The sequence below is a fragment of the Monodon monoceros genome, unplaced genomic scaffold (assembly GCF_005190385.1).
Source record: "Monodon monoceros isolate NGI ecotype Baffin Bay Population unplaced genomic scaffold, NGI_Narwhal_1 Super_Scaffold_6, whole genome shotgun sequence".
Taxonomy (NCBI): Eukaryota; Metazoa; Chordata; class Mammalia; order Artiodactyla; family Monodontidae; genus Monodon; species Monodon monoceros.
In genome coordinates this window covers 34976631-34994541 of record NW_021703783.1, presented here as the reverse complement: position 1 = coordinate 34994541, position 17911 = coordinate 34976631, and the positions used below count along the sequence as shown (strand labels likewise).

The window sequence follows — 17911 nt, the reverse complement described above, 5'->3', positions numbered from 1 at the left end:
GAGGTTCTTCATAGATAGTTAATGATTAAGAAACAGGAAAATTTGGGACTTTTAATGTATTATGTTGATTCATTTTGGGTCAAGTAGATCACAGTACTGTATATTGAATATTCATTATGAGCCCCATTGTTAGAAATTGTGAAATAAAAATTTATCATACTGCTCATGCTATATTTTCTGAGTTAGTAATTTGTCAGTGTGAAAAAATTAGTAAAGGAGATAAATCTTAAAAATGTTTTTAACGTTAGCTGCATTCAAATTCTTTGTTGTCCTTATGCACATTGGAGTTAATTGTCTGTTATATAACTGGGGTTTTCAGAGTTCCGTGTCTAACTTATATTTCATCAGTAGTATGAAAAAGAGAGCATAACTGTGTACTGACTCTATGGCCAAGTTCTGGGAGGGGGAAGAAAAAGATTTGTTATACCAATTGAGTTAATAATAGTATACTTGGAAACAGTTCTAACTAGATAAAAGTCTAAACTGGTTTTTGGCAAGAAAGGACTAAGGATAGGTGAAAATGTATTCTGGGAAAAAATATTTTGAGTTTAATTTAATTATTTAATATAATTGTAAATCTCTGTGTGTTTGCAGGAACATTGACTAATGAAATAAGAATGCATATTTTTCTCTGCCACCCAACTAATGATTTCATCTGTGTTGAATTTAGTGCACCATGGTTTGCTTTGTGATTAGATATCTTAAAAATAGAGGAGATTTTGCTTCCAATAGAGAATTACTGGATGGCTAGAAGGCTTCAATGCAGTGCTTTTTGTGAGATTGCATTCAGTGACCACATAATTGGGAGGTTCAACAACCATGATTTGAGTATGTGTTTTTCTCTGAGGATTAGAATGTGTAAAATAGGCTTGATTCGTCATCCTTCATTACACTACATGCATCTTTGATACAACCATTAGCTTTATCATGGTGTACAAGTTCAGGTGTCTCTAGGGTAAGTATCTAGAAGTGATTGTAGACTATGTACATATTCAACTCCACTAGATAGTGCTAAACTTGTCCATGTTTTTAACTATTGTTGAATACTTTTAAGTTAAAAATACTTGCTAACATACATAGTATTGCAATCAGCACTTTTCTTGCATGTAATATTTTTCTTCTTTTGTGTTACCCCTTTGGATATAAACATTTTGTTGAAGCCAAATTGCTTCTAAAAGAAAATACTTATTGGCTGTACTGCCATAAATTGTGATGGGCAGTGGGGGAGTTGAGGTATTGTTTAAACAAAACTAGTTAACCTTGAAAGCAGAGAATAAACAGAATATTCTGAATTATTTCATTGTCCCTAGTGGGGATAGCAGACATCAGTTAAATAAACCATTAAGTTGAGCAGTAACAAGAACACAATCTACTAATAAAATGTTCATTATAGGGCCCCCCTGGTGGCGCAGTGGTTGAGGGTCCGCCTGCCGATGCAGGGGACACGGGTTCGTGCCACGGTCTGGTAAGATCCCACATGGCGCGGAGCGGCTGGGCCTGTGAGCCATGGCCGCTGAGCCTGCGCGTCCGGAGCCTGGGCTCCGCAACGGGAGAGGCCACAACGTGAGAGGCCCGCATACCGCCAAAAAAAAAAAAAAAAAAATGTTCATTATAATTAATAAATGATTACTGGTTAACAAAATCACTTCAAAATTTTCAGTTTGAATCTTTTATTGGTATGATAAAAATTAGATATGTTTTGAAGTATATCAGTGCTTTGACAAATAGAAGCAGATTTCATATTCACTAGTGTTTTTATTCATGGCCATTAGTTATTAAGATCTCTCTTCTCATTTTCCTCGGCCTCCTTCTGTTTTGAAAAAGAGGCATGTAGTTTACTTTGGATTTCAGGATTAGGAAAGAGCATTTGTATTCAGACTCTGCTAACTGGCCCGGCCTTGTGCTAAGGCTTTCTTTTATATTCTTTCATTTAAATTACTATGTTAATGTTTATTTGAAATGCAAGGCATCGATCCTGAACTCTTAAGTTGTTTCTAAATACTTCAAGAGCCTGAAATTAAAATAATTTTTAAAAATTGATCCATAGTTTTAAATTTTACTAATGTTCACTTTTAGTAGGGAGTTAGAAATCAAAAGTGAAATTTACAGTGGTTGGAAATCTACATAATAAGAAAAAAGTACAAAATGTATTCAGGATCACCTTCCTAGTCTTATGTGTCTTTCAGAAATTCTGTTGAGCTATCTGAGATTTATTCTCAAGGTTTATTAAAATTTGATTCAGAATAGGTATCAAGAGCCAAGAAGGACTCATTTATTTACTTTCACCTTAATATTTTAATCATTGGAGAAATTCTCCATAAGAAATAAGTAAAGTATTTAATAGTCTAGTATATTTACTTTGGACACATTCCTGAAATTTCTCATGTTCTTAAAATATCTATATCCAGAGTCACAATCAGTTTCAGTCTCTTCAAGTTCTAAAATTTTGGTTCTTTGGTTATTTAAAACAAAAGCCATTTAAGGACTAATTAAGTAACTGAATTTAGTCTCTAGATATTCATAGAATCTACTTACCTAGGGCAGAAGGATTCAGAATAATGGAAGCTGGTGGTCTTCATGACCCATAGCCTAATTGCCTCCCATTAGGGACACTAGAACAAATTGAAATTAAACATGTCCATTCTGTGTTTAGTTTCAAGAAGTTCACAGATGGTAAGCCTGCTGGTTTATAAAATAAAAATGATGATGTAGAAATGAAATATTGATCTAAACAAAGACACAGTAATTGACACTTAGGAAAGTTGAAGTTCTTGTTAATTTAAATCATCAGTATTAGAACTGAGAATCTGGAACTAAAGAAGGCCTTTAACCTGATGAAATATGTATAGAACCAATACACTAAAGTTTATCAGCCACTTAGAAAGTTAATTATTTTATCCATACTGTGAGGAAAAATACAGTCTAAACATATTGAGGGCATTTAGTTTACACATAAGTTTAATCTTGATTGTCTGAGTTTGCACATTTTAAAGTAGATAATTAGAAAAGTGAAGGCTAGGGAAGTTTGACACATGGCCATAGCATTGACAGCCAATCATAATTATGATCCTCAGTAGACAACAGGGTAACCTACACACACACTAAGAAAATAAGATTTAGGATTTGGCAGGTTGCCAAGAAGTGGTTACAGTTTTGACCCTTAAAAGGGTTAAAGTTTGAGGACTTGGAGACATTTCATGTTTGAAGTGGTTAAGAGTTTTTACTCTATTTAGAGGAACATGCAATATATGTGATTAGGAGGTTTTTGATATTCACTGGGATTCTTTTTTAAGTAATGTAAATATTTCCCTTATTTTTAAAGTAATTTTTTTAATGTGATTAACTTTCCTACTATAAGCAAATTATCCTCCCTCAACTTATTTCTCCCAGTCCTCCATTTATATCAAATGCTGACAGCTTCAGTTTGAGAAAGTAAGGTTAATGAAATCAAAATTGCACAGTTGGCAAAGGTATGTTTTCTCTCATGAGACTAGAAATGAAGAGAGTCTTACTGTGGTGATGTACGGTTCTTGAAGAAGTCAGACAACAGTGTTCAATGCAGACAGGTGAGGAGTATGTTTTTGGATTAATAGTACATACCAAAAAAAATCAAAATGTGACCCGTTGACTTACATCTTGGCTACTGATATGTTTTATATACAGATGTTCCCTTATGCAGTGAGTAGAAACTTATACATCATTCTAGTGATTAGATTATTGTTTGGTAACATAATTCAGCAAAGTTTTATTGCCTGGATTTCCCCAACAGTTTTTCCTAAGATGTAAATTTTTTCTTTATTCCTGAACTAAACCAAACCTCTCTGTTATGTACTTCTACTTCTTTGTGAACAATAATGTAAGCATACCTGTGGAGCGCTACTGTTAGTCCTTATCTTTATAATCTATAAAGCATTGTCAAATACATTAATTCATTTAATTATTACAACTTGTGTGATAGGTGATTCAGAGCTGTCTATCTTCATCCTTAAAGTAGATTAGAGAGGTTGCTAGTTCTGACTCCTCCAGAACTTGAATTTGTGACTAATTATTCCAAATTCCTAGTTGTTTTCACTCTGTATTGATCCTTTGGTAAAACCTTTGGTAGAGCAAAGAATATTTTTATATTGTGAATGCTCATTACCTAAAGCATATATGTAATAGGTTTTCATTTAATATTCTATTTTTACCAGTTGGGTAAATTAATGTGTATTTCTGTGTAGTCTAATTTTAAATGTCAGAATTTGTAAAGTGATTTATACAGATAGTTTATGGGATTTTCTGTTTTTATGCTAGAAAACGAAAGTCTTAACTATTAAATGTCAAAAGAAAAGAAAGGTTAAAAGTAATTCTACCCAACTGTTGTAATTTATTTTTAAGAATATGAAAGAGTTCCTTTTGAGTAGTTGGATAAAAAGTTTTCTTGCTGTTAATTTTATTACTGACAGCCATTTGCCCTGTAGGGATACATTCCTGAAAGCTGTCTTGAAAGAACTGGTTAAATGTGATAGTGTACATGTAGGCCGACTACAGGTGAGCACTTCTTTAGAGGTGCAGACTAGGTATCTTGGGACCATCAAGAAGAAAGGATAGGTCCTAGTGAATGGCTTTAAAATAAGCAGCAACCTCTAATGGTATGCATTCCTAAATCATCTTTATTTGATTTTGAACTGCAGTTTTATATAATGTGCTCTATTTATTAGTAAGAGAGATAAATGTTCTAGAGATTCCCATGAACAGACAAACCTACCTAAAGCATAGGTACTGAGATTTAGTCTTTAAGCACTTACCTTTAACACTTGCTTCTCTCTCTCTAGGAGGGGCTATCGGTAGGCAGCCTTTGTGATTGAGGATAGAGCAGCAGCAGGAAGCAAGAAATATTAGAAATCAAGAATCCTGAATTCCCAAATAAGGAAGGTTTCCTGTTCTTACATTTAAATATGGGTTTATCTGAGCTGGGAATTTACAACGCTTCAGAATACTAGGGTATGTTTTACTGAAATCATTAGGAAGATTATTTTTTTCTATCGAAATTGCCTCCTTAACTGATATAACCTCAGTACAGAGCATTCACAGTAAAATGAATGCTCTGTTTTTTAATACACATTACATTGTAAAGTAGTGATCAAATTCTGTTAATTTTGTAGCTGTATCACAAAGTTGAATGATGATATTGGATTACTTTGACTATGAAACTAATTAAATTAGATACTTGAAAAATTATTGAAATAAAAGTTATTGTCAATTTAAATAGGTGAATAATTGAAGGGTATTTTTGTTGTATATAAGAACTCAAAATGGTGAATAACCAAAGGGTATTTATTTTTGTTGTATACAAGGAAAATAAAATTTGGGATAGTTTTCTTTAAAACTAAAAATATATTTTAAAGAAGAATTAAGTATATTAGATAAAATTTTTCAACATTAGTTTTAAATGTGAATTTTTTAAACCACACAACTTAAAAACTAAATTAGTTATTTTAGTGACACAAACTCTGGAAAGTGAGATTAAAATATCTTTGAGATTTTCTGAATGGGTATCTGCTGGATTATAAGGATGAAGATTCCTTAGGAATGCTTTAAAATTAGGCCAATGCAAACCATTTTTTTTTTCAAACCATTTTTTAAAACCTTTTTTTTTTTTTTACTTTCCTATTAAAGCTGTTTGATCATCATGTGATATATAATTTTATGCTTTAGTACCTACTGATGACAGTGAACTTTGGCTTTTGACAGTGAACTTTTGAACTTTGGCTAATATGCTAATGTAAAGTAGCCTTATATTTTTCTTACGTTATACATTAACAAAAAATGAAAGATCCATTTAGTTTTTAAAAATCTGTTTTGATTTCTTTTTCATTAAGTTCTTTAGTCACTATTTATTGAGGTATGCTGTAAAGACTTAACTCAGGATAACTGAATTTCTTTTCTGTTTCCCGTTTGAAATGCTTTGCTAAACTGTTTTAAGGTCAGAAATGGATATCATCATTTCTCAGTAGCCATAGCAAAGATATTTTGTCTACTATAGGTAGCTTATTTTCTGACCTATGCTTTTTTTTAATCTGAGGAGGATAACCTGCTTTTAAGAAATTTTTCTGACGGTAAGCCTGAGCCAAAGAAAATCTGTTAACTTGTTTTCTAGGGTTAAGTAGATTATTTTTAGGAAATGTAAGTATATACAGATTATCATAATAGATAGCAGTAGTTTTCCGACTACTATTTTTTATTTGTTTTCTTTCTTTTTGTTTTTGAAATAGCAGTGGAATCCTTTCTCCACATGAAACCTTAGACAAATCCATGACAATTATAGTTAAGGAAAAAAGAACAAAACCAAAATCTTACTCAGAACCCTAATACCTGTAACAGATCAAAATGGAACGGCTCAGGTTAAAACTCTTGTCAGTTTGAACATGGGAAAGGGAAGAGTGCCATTTAGCTGATGTCAACAGAGGAAATTTAATAAAGAAGAAAATGGGATTGTGTAATTTCAGAGTTTTTGAAAGGTTCAGTGCATCTGATATAGAATAAATTTCTTTAACACAGTGGCTTTCTTTGGATCTTCGTGTTACAACTTGAAATAGATATTTAAAAATGGAATAGTTTAATTTCCATATATGTCATGAACTTTGAAAATTCCAACAAGAAAACTCACTAAGAATTCAGTCTCTCACATGTATATGTACATCATATTGTGAGTTATCTTTTCGTTAGTGAACCAAGCTTTTTTATTGTTAGTGCTGTAAAGCTCATTAATATTTAGAAGACTTTACACAGTACTTAGTGTATGCCATTAATTACTGTGAAAACCTCAGATTATTATTATCCCCATTTTCACAAATGAGACAAAGGAAGGCTATGTAATTTGCTCAAGGTTATACACAGGACAAGATATAAAAATAGACAGTAAATCCAGAGCCCTTACACATGCCTTAATAATTTTTTAAAAAACATTGAAGGAAACACATTTTATTATTGTTTTATCTTTTTTTTTCAAAGATTTTTTTTTAATGTGGACCATTTTTAAAGTCTTTATTGAATTTGTTACAGTATTGCTTCTGTTTTGGTTTTATGGCCACGAGGCATATGGGATCTTAGCTCCCTGACCAGGGATCAAACCCATATCCCCTGTATTGGAAGGCGAAGTCTTAACCACTGGACTCCCAGGGAAGTCCCTGTTTTATCTTTTTAATGAATTTTATCTAAATTTACCTTTAAAATAGAAATACAAATATATTTTGAAACTTTAGTAAAAATAAATATTTGAAAGTTTCCACTTTAAAGTATTATTTTGAATTATAAATGTGTTAATATAACCTCTAGCCTAAGAAATTTCATGCAGTAAATGGTAATATAAACAACAATCACGTAGTTATGATGTTGAGTTCTTTGAACTAGAATTGCTATTTGTAATGCATTATTAAAAAGCTGTGGACAGCTTTGTTGCTACTTGTAGCAAAGCTTTTTAAGGTCAAATTTTCTGTAGGGAAAGTACTAGCATCCTAAATGCATAGTACTTGGAAGTAAGCTGAGCTGGGTTCTACCAGTCTGAATTGGTTTAATATAGTCAGGAAAGTCAAATTTCCTAATTCAGATACGGTGTAGAGCATTTTATCAAGCCCTACCTACTTAAGAAAAGAAAAATCACTTTTTAGCAGAGTAGTAAAAAGTAACTCTGTTTATACTTTGGCTGCTTCCAAAGTGACTCACAAGCTTTGTGAAAATGTATTATATGATCGAGGGCCACACACAGTCTGTTGTACTTGTGCTTTGTGTAAGCATATCTTGATATGTGCCAAAGTCCAGAAAAGCAAATATCACATTTTTCCACTAGGGAATATAGGATAATTTATCAAAACTTCATTATTATATTATCTATTAGACTATTGCTATTAAATTGCTAGAATCCTGTTTTACTTTTATAACCATAGGTATTAAAATACCGCCTTTCAGCATTTTCTTCTTAGGCTACAGAATCTTCGCTTTTACCCTAGTAGACAACATACTTTATCTTAAATTATTTAAATAATATAAGCCTATTCCTGTACAAACATTTAATAGTATTATCAGAGAAACTCAATTATAGTTGATGCATGTTAATTTTGAAAGTATAGGAAATATATTTATGTCAAGATAAAGATGATTTAGAATTACAGAGTGAACAAAGGACAATTTTTCTTAATTTATAAAGAAAGCCTACAATTCAGTTTGAAAAAGACCAACCTAATAAAAAAGTTAGGCAAAAGGCATGAATAGACAGTTTAAAGAAAAGGAACTTTGAAGAGCCCTTAAATGTGGAAATATTTTCAACCTTACTCATATAAAAGGAAATGTAAATTAAAACTATATGACATACCATGCTGTTAAGAATGGGACAGCTCTGAAATAGTAATATGAGCCAATTTAAAATATGTAATTAAGAGAAAAACAAGATTCAGTTCAGCATCTGAATTATATTTTATATTTAAAAGATACACATTATGCATAAACATTGGGTATCTCTAAAAGGATACATAAGAAACTACTTTCGGAGAGGGCATCTACATGGCTGAGGGAGCAGCAGAGGAATCCTTGCTTTTCTTCATATCTACAGTTTTTTTTATTGCTGGTACAACTGCCTATTCAAAATTATTTTGGGGGAAAATATTGTCATCGAATATTAAAATCTATAAGGGACCTGTCCAAGCCATTCCTTTCACAGCTTATTTAGAGTTACTCAAGTGCTTTGGATCAGAGAGGTAGTGATTTCAGCCCAGCTTTCCTTTCATTATAGCTGTAGTACTCAACTGTGCAACAAGTCTTAATAGGTATTATCTTAATAACAAAGATCTTATCTCTGATCATCGTTGTATTCCACTTATTTAGCATACAGTAGGTGCTCAGTAAATGTTTGAATGAATTTTAAAAATTATGGTATTTATTACTTTGTGGAGTAATACAGGTGGAAAGTATTTCATCTTTATCTTTGAAAGAAGAAAAAATTATTTTTCTATGGTTTCCGCTTCTGGTGAAAAACTTACCGTAAATGCGTTTGTTATAGTTTAATTTTGATCTGTTTTAAAGAGACATTCGTAAAGTTATAATTTGTTCATCATTTTTCAGACACTGGCTTCATGTCCTATTGACCGGAAACCTTTTCAGGCGGTGTGTAAATTCAGTGCATTGGAAGGTTGTGTTAAGGTAAGGTTTAGATTTTATTTTGTAAAACAAACTCTTTAAACTTAATTGAGATGATTTTGCTTTAAATTTCCAGTTTGAGTATATTTGTGAATTGTTCAACTTTAATGTGTTTAATTTCCATTGAAAAAATGTTTGAATGGAATATTAGATTCAAAGACAAACCCCCACAAAAACTTAAGTCCAGAGTACCTGAAAATTACGTTTTCATGAAAAACATAATGTTGAGAAGATTAAACAAAATTAAATATAAAAGGGTGTCTTTGTTCTTAAATTCTGGTGCTTGAAGGAAACTGAGTTTAATTCGAGAAGAATAAGGGGGTTTGTGAAGATCTTGAGAGGGACTTCTCATGGTTTCAGTGTTGTCATGGGCAGATGACTTCTTTCGTTACGTACAATTTTATTGTAATGCTTAATCCTCGTCACATTCTTGAGATTCACATACCATGCTGATGTTACTTATGATTAAGAGCCATGATTATGATTTGTATTCACATTTATTTTGGCTTACAAATAAAAGAAGAAGAAAGAGATAGGAACATATTCCTGAGTTAATGAATAAAAAGTGAAAAGAGAGTAAGTAGTAATTTACGTAAAGTGAAATGTGTAAGAAAGATTTCTTGAGGTTCTCATTAGTAAGTCAGGAATGGCATACAGTTAAAAATGAGAATACTCAATATATACATATATGATGCCATTGATGGGAAAAACAAACTTCCCAAGTAGCACCAACACTTTGGTTGCTATCTTTGTGAATAGGAAGGGGCATGTAAGCAACATAAAACTATTTAAGCGTTAGATGTTCTCAGTGTAGGTGTTTATAATTTGTTTTGATATATTTTTTCCAGATAAGTCTCAGTGACATAAGGTACAAATGAGATTGCAATTCAAATAAAATGACATGTGAAAGATACTGCATGTTGTAATTGTGTTAACTCTGGACATCTATACAAATTAGTATATATCTTGGAGAAAAGATAAAACGTTATATATGTGTGTGATAGTATAATCAAAATTAAAGCAACACTTCTCTGAAAGACATGTTCTGTTTTTCCAGACTACATATATTATGTTGCTGAAGATTCTTTAGCATGAACTAGCTTCCAAAGATATTCTTCTGTAAAATTTTGTTCTGTTGCTTCATGTGAATTTTGTTCTGTTGCTTGGAATAAAAATTTATGTTTTATTTAATAGGGTTTGAGTGTTACTTAAGTTAAAAGTTTGGGGGAGTGTTAATCTAATTTTGCCAAACTTAAAAGGTATTTCTTATCATGTGTGATATTATCCATATATTCTTTCTTTTTGTTTGAATTTTATTTTTTTATACAGCAGCTTCATGTTAGTCATCCATTTTATACACATCAGTGTATACCTGTCAATCCCAATCTCCCAATTCATCACACCACACCACACCACACCCCACCTCCCACCCCCCACCCACCCCCTTGGTGTCCTTACGTTTGTTCTCTGCATCTGTGTCTCAGTTTCTGTACTGCAAACGGGTACATCTGTACCATTTTTCTAGGTTCCACATGTATGCGTTAATACACGATATTTTTTTTCTCTTTCTGACGTACTTCACTCTGTATGAGTCTCTAGATGCATCCACGACTCTACAAATGACCCAGTTTTGTTCCTTTTTATGGCTGAGAAATATTCCATTGTATATATGTACCACATCTTCTTTATCCATTCGTCTGTCAGTGGGCATTTAGGTTGCTTCCATGACCTGCCTATTGTAAATAGTGCTGCAGTGAACGTTGGAGTGCATGTGTCTTTTTGAATTATGGTTTTCTCAGGGTATATACCCAGTAGTGGGATTGCTGGGCCATACGGTAATTCTGTGTGTGGTATTATCCATATATTCTTAATATCTTCCTTTGCCCTTTTACTTCTTTTGAATCTTTATTATCCTTTTCCCTTTACAATTAAACTCGAATGGGTCATATATAATTGCTTAAATTTTCAACCACTTGTTGGACATCTCCATCTAGAATACCAAAGGAATCTAAATATTAACAAACCCCAAACTCATCTCATTCCCTGCCCCGTCCCCTAACCCCAGTTGTATGGTACCATAATCCCAGTCACCCAGATCAAAAACATCTGGGAGTTTTCCATTTTTTCTCTTTTTCTTATTTTTGCCTGTTCCTTCTGCACAATGTCTTAAATTTGTTCCCACGTCATTACCTCTTTGTAGGCCCTCATGCTGTCATCTAGACCTGTTCTACCAATAGAAATATACCACAAACCACTCTATAATATAAAATTTTTAGTAGCCGCATTAAAAGACCAAAAGGAAACAGTTAAATTGAATTTTTATAATTTATTTAATCCAACATATCTAGTGTATTATCTCAACATGTAATATTTTAGAAGAATTATTATTGAAGGATTTTATTTTTTGTTGTTGTTTTCATTGAAATTCAGTGTATATTTTACACTTACAAGTACATCTCAATTTAAACCAGCCACATTTCACATGCTTAATAGTATGTGGCTAGTGACTATTGTCTCATACAGTATAGATCTACACTGTTATAAGAACTTTTTTCTTTCCTGACTTTTATAGTTTCCCTTAACTGGTTCATTCTCCATATCACTGCCAAAGAAAACAGATTTGATCATCTCATTCACATGCTTTAAAAACTCTGTTTTCTGATTCCTATAGAATTATTTTCTTATTCAGGACCCTTTACAGTCTGGTCCTAATACATTGTATCAGCTTCATATCCTGCTAATTTTTTCTTCCCCATCTGCATTGGCTTCTTAACTGTTTCTTATAACTGTGTTCCCTCCATTTAGAATATTTTTTCCTTATACAGATTCCTACTCATTCTTGAAGACCAACTCATAAATCATCTACTCATTAAAGTCTTCTCTGATATCCTCGAAGTCAGTTCTACATGTATACAAAGATCTGTGTTTATGTTTGTTATGAGCACTTAATCTATTTACATGCCCCTCTCTTACTGTTATGTTTCCCCAGAGCTTAGCACACATACTAAGTTTATAGTTTAGCATGCTTGAATTAATAAGCATATGTATTTGGGCTGCACGTTCATTCAGATAATTTTGTTTCTTTAATTTTTTGTCCTTTCAAGGGAAATGTGTAGGTTATCATTTGTGATGCCAGATTATCAGTCTAAATAGGTGATTTTGCTTTTTCTCACAGGTTCACATAAAAAGACAGTTGAGAGAAACAAATGACAAGAAAAATGAAAGCTCTTTTAAGAAACAGCTGTCCTGTCAGGAAAATTCTAAAAGCTGTATGAGGTTAGTGCTGAACTTCAGAAGTGGAATCCAACTGTGTAGAATCAGAAGATAGCTAGTAAAATGAAAAAAAGTACTTAAAAAAATGAGGTTTTTTGTATTTAATTTGAGGTGAGGTTTAAATGTATTTAATTACTTCTTTTAAAGGCACACCCTTGATAAGTTAAGGAAGGACCAGCTGAAATCTGAGAATATAATTTATTTGACCTCTATCTTCGATGAATTAGTTTTTTCCTAATTTGTTTTAGATTGATATTTTTGTACAATAAAAGTTACAACAGTGTAAAATTTCTGTAAAATTTTCTGAATGCTTACGCATTTTTGTACATATCACAAACAAATATGGATAAGCATTGGTGCACAGCCCACATTTTGAGTAACTGCTCTAGTATTTATGGACAGAAAGTAGAAAGTAACTAAAGATATAGTACAACATTCTTCATGAGACAGTTGTAATTGAAACTACTTATTATCTTTCTCATTTTGTTTCTCTGTGTTATAGCAGACACTTGCTACTGCTATAACAAATGTTTATTGTTTAAAAAAATTTTTAAACACGTTTGGATTTGTTTCATTAACTGCTACTGTTAAAACATAATTGCCTAGAAATACTTAGTATGCAGGTTTAACAGATAGTAACATATTTTTGAATTAAATTGAATTAGTAGTGTACTGGAGATTCATTTATTATTAATACTTAAAATAACTTCTTACAGTACATTTAAAATTGAAGCCCTTTTTGATCTGAAGTATATTTAGAGCTGTCCAAAAGTTGTCAAAGTCATAATTAAATCTATGATTCATTAGTACATTTCATCAGAATACTAATATCTTAAGAGAGTAAATATATTAGTTACCAAAACAGTTAACAATATTCCTTGAGATTTATTGAATCATGCAACTAATTTAGAACCCTGTAGCTCTTTAGAAGTTATAGACTTCTGGGAAGTTACAGACTTCTTTTGGTAATCCTAAGAAAACTATAGACAACTACTATCTGAAAACATACTTAGAGACAAAAGTTTTTAGATTTTAAGGGATTCCTGGAACACTCAGTTCAAGAGCCCACCCATAAAGCCAGTTAATAACTGCAGTAGAGCAAATTTTATTTACAGTTTCTTTTAATTATATCTGAGTCAGCTTTGAGTCTTCCATTTATGGTTATATAGTAAATAGCACATTTTTCCCAAGCATAGTGAAGAAATACCTTTTGCTAGCTTCATTATTGATTCATCTCCTATTCTTGGCTGTGACAATGTCATAGGTAGGCATTTTTTCAGAATTACCCAGTTCTCTTGGCTCGTGCTGAGAGTGCAGTGCTCATCATTGTATGACCTGTGATAGGGTCATACGGTGGGTCTAACAGAGCTGAGGTAGTCCACATGCTTAACTGTTTTTTCTCAAGGACTGTGGTAGAGGGATGGTATAGGGATGTAATGCAAAATACTAATGCAAAATAATAATTTGCTTTTGCTCACCAAGTCATACCCTTAATGATTTCTTACAAGGTGGAAAATCTGTCAGCTATTAGATTTTTACCGTACATTATTTTGGGAGTCTTTTGGATGTTTTTAGAATTCCTCTCATTCAATCTTATGTTTATGAGGCATATGCCTCATTTCCTGCACTTAGAAGATATCCCATTCAGTGTTGCCTCTCCCTTCTAAAGCTGTAAAACTCCTCTTTCTGATAGTTTCTCCCAGTTCCAGGGAAAGGGATTGCAAGAGTGTTTTGTTTCTTGTTAGTGAATCTCCATTGCAGTCATTGGAGTGGCAGCTAAGTGGGGAGTCCAACTAATCATGCTTTCTTTGCTAAAATTTAAAACTTAGTGCATAATACTTTCAATTTGGTGGGCAGTGGATTGAAAATAAATGAGCAGAGTAACAGTTTTCTCTTATTTCATCTCTTTATTGGTGTTTACAGAAAAAAAGTCAAAAGAGAAGATCTATTAAGTGCAAAACTTTATGACTTGAAGATGATATACAGTAAGTGACTTTCTTGTGTGTTCTGCCTTTTTTTGTTTCTTACTTTAATGCTTGTGCCAGAGTTCTTGTAAGTAATATTTTGGCTTGGAAAATAGTCATGCACAGAACTCTGCTGAGCTCTGTACACTGTATTCAGTCTTACATAAACTGCTTTCATGGAGTCATTTATACTGTTTCCTGCCTTTTTTGTTTTCATGCTCAGCTGTAAGGAGGGAAGGAGAGAGTGAATGAGTGTGTGAGTGTGTGCGCGCGCGCACGCATATATGTTGGGGAGGAAAAGGAGAAAAGGATGTTTTCCAACTACTTGGTTAGCAACCTACATCGTGGCCCTACTCCATTCATTAGTGCAGAAGTCCTTATGGGAACTGAGATGAAATACCTTGTGGGACAATAACTGTAAGCAGTAACAAGAGAAGCCTGTGACAGTGAGAAGGTAACTCATAGTTCCCAGAGGAAGTTGTGGTTTGGCTTTGAGCCACACTTTTAATTTGAAACTTTATTTGGAAATAAAGCATTTCTTATATATTTATCTAAATGAGCTTACGGGCCAGCCGCTCCGCGGCATGTGGGATCTTCCCGGGCTGGGGCATGAACCCGGGGCCCCCGCATCGGCAGGCGGACTCTCAACCACTGCACCACCAGGGAAGCCCTCTTGGTTATTTTAAATAATGCTACAGTAAACATGGAGGTGCATATATCTTTTTGAATGACTGTTTTTGTTTTCTTTGGATAAATACCCAGGGATGGAATTGGTGGATCATATGATACCTCTAGCTTTAATCTTCTTTCTCAAGATTGTTTTGGCTATTCAGTGTCTTCTGTGTTTCCATACAAATTTTGGAATTATTTGTTCTGGTTCTGTGAAAAATGCCATTGGTATTTTGATAGAGGTTGCATTGAATCTGTAGATTGCCTTGGGTAATGTGGTCATTTTAACAATATTAATTCTTCCAGTCCATGAACATGATATATTTTTCCATCTGTTTGTGTTGTCTTCAGTTTCTTTCATCAGCGTCTTATAGGTTTCCAAGTACAGATCTTTTACCTCCTTAGTTAGATTTATTCCTAGGTATTTTATTCTTTTTGATGGAATTTTGAATGGGATTGTTTTCTTAATTTGTCTTTCTGATAGTTTGTTGTTAGGGTAGAGAAGTGCAACAGATTTCTGCATATTAATTTTATATCCTGCAACTTTACCAAATTCATTGATGAGTTCCAGTAGATTTTTGGTGGCGCCTTTAGGATTTTCTATGTATAATATGTCATCTGCAAACAGTGAAAGTTTTCCTTCTTTCTTTCCAATTTGGATGCTGTTTGTTTCTTTTTCTTGTCTGATTGCTGTGGCTAGGACTTCCAAAATTAATGTTGAATAATACTAGCGAGAGTGGGCATCTTTGTCTTGTTCCTGATCTTAGAGGAAAATGCTTTCAGCATTTCACCGTTGAGTGTGATGTTCGCTGTGGGTTTGTCATATATGGCCTTTATTATGTTGAGGTGTGGTCCCTCTATACCCACTTTATTGAGTTTTTATCATAAAGGGGTGTTGATTTTTTTTAAAAGCTTTTCTGCAGCTATTGAGATTATTATATGGTTTTTACTCTTCAGTTTGTTAATGAGTATCACATTGATTGATTTGTGGATATGGAACCATTCTTTCATCCCTGAGATAAATCCCACTTGATCATGGCATATATGATCGTTTTACTGTACTGTTGAATTTGGTTTGCCATTATTTTGTTGAGTATTTTTGGGTGTATGTTCACCAGTGATATTGGCCTTTAATTTTCTTTTTTTGTGATATCTTTGTCTGGTTTGGTATTAGGGTTGCTGGCCTTGGAAACGTTACTTCCTCTGCAGTTTTTTGGAATAGTTTGAGAGGGGTAGATATTAACTCTTCTCTCAGTGTTTGGTAGAATTCACCTGAGAAGCCGTCTGGTCCTGGACTTTTGTTTGTCGGGAGTTTTAAAATTTTGAATAGGTAATTTTAAATTATAGTTCTTAAAAAACGTATTTCCTGCCAGAAGGTTAACATTATCCAAGGCCTGTAACTTAATGCCATGTCTACTTATGTTAAGATGCCTGAAGTCATTTGTTTGGTTTAGGATAGGCAGAATATTCTTTATACTTTATGAGTGGGTAGAACAAGAGTACTAATACCTATCATGTAATTATTAGCAGATGTCTTAACTGAACAAGTCTGGATTGAGTTGAAGGGTATTGGGTACTTACTGATTACCCATTTAGATTTTTTTCTGTGATGTTGCTTTTTACTTGTGGCGTTTAATACATCTTACTAAGACAGTTTTTCTTCCAGCATTGAGATAGATTATGTACCTGATGAAATAGCTTACATTTAGTTATCATGTTTAATGAAGATTATTCAGGTGTAAATTCTAAATACATACTCACCACATACTCAGTATGAGAAGTTTGTACTAGGAGAGCAAAAGGGAATTGAGATGAACTCATTCATTCAACAGACTCTGAAGCAGCTCTGGACTCTTAGGGTTGTAGTAATGTACAAAAGAGACAAAGTGCTTGCTAACAGAGTATCTTTTGTGGACAATAAAGAGATAAATGTATAATATGACAGGTGTTATATGTGCTTCAAAGAAGAATAAAGTAGGGTAAAGGGACAAAGGATGATGACGTTCTGGAGGTGATTATATAAGGCATCAGGGAAAGCCTCTTGGATTAGATTATATTTGAACAGCAATCTAGAATAAGTAAGGGTTCAAGCCATAAATGTATCTAGAGTGTTGCAGGAGAGGGAAGAGCAAGTGCAAAAGCCTTGAGACAGGAGCAATCATGGTATGTTCAGAGAATAGCATGGAGGTCAGTATGACTAGAACAATTGAATTACGTAGATGGAGGAGGAAGAGTTAAGCCATTGGCTGGGAGGTCATTTAACGCCTCCTAAATGGCAAGCATTTTCAGGGATAGTATGGACTGACATATTATTAAAGGATCTCTGGCTGTGAAGGAGAGAATAGTTCATAGGAGGGCAAGGTCCTCATAGGAGGCCTGAGAGACTAGTTTGGTGGCTGTGTTCCAGGCCACAGATAATGGTGGGTTGGGCCAGGAAGATATTAGTGGAAGTGGTGAGAAGTGGCTCAATTCTGTAAATGTTGTATTTCAGAGGTGAAATTAAAAGGATTTGCTGATGGATTGGATGTGAGGTAAAGAAGTCAAGGGTGAGACTAAAGTCCTGGCCTGAACAACTGTTAAAATGGAGTTGCCAGTTACTGAGATGGGGAAGGCCAATAGAATGTTTGGGATGGTATAATAAAGATTTCTCTTTTGGACATGTAAGATGCTTACTCTACAACCAAGTAGAGATGCTCTGAAAAAATATGGATGTTTGCATGTCATATGCAAAAGGTTTTTTCATCTTTAGATTGTTTTAATGGTAATTGGTTCATGTTGATATGTGAATTAGTGTTTGGGGCTTAAGTCATATTGATGGTTTCTTGCAGTTATCA

General features: G+C 33.4%; 1 protein-coding gene across 5 annotated transcripts in view; it reads left to right on the top strand.

The window, feature by feature from the left end:
- SCAF11 (SR-related CTD associated factor 11) overlaps positions 1-17911 on the top strand; it is a 71383-nt gene that overhangs the window by 32397 nt on the left and 21075 nt on the right. For 4 of the 5 annotated variants that reach the window (XM_029204343.1, XM_029204342.1, XM_029204340.1 and 1 more), the window contains 3 exons: positions 9097-9174; positions 12347-12447; positions 14368-14429. In XM_029204343.1, coding sequence (XP_029060176.1) covers positions 9097-9174; positions 12347-12447; positions 14368-14429 — 241 coding nt within the window. Of the gene's footprint in view, positions 1-4814; positions 4984-9096; positions 9175-12346; positions 12448-14367; positions 14430-17911 lie in introns of all 5 variants that reach the window. The other variant, XM_029204344.1, reaches the window with a different exon arrangement.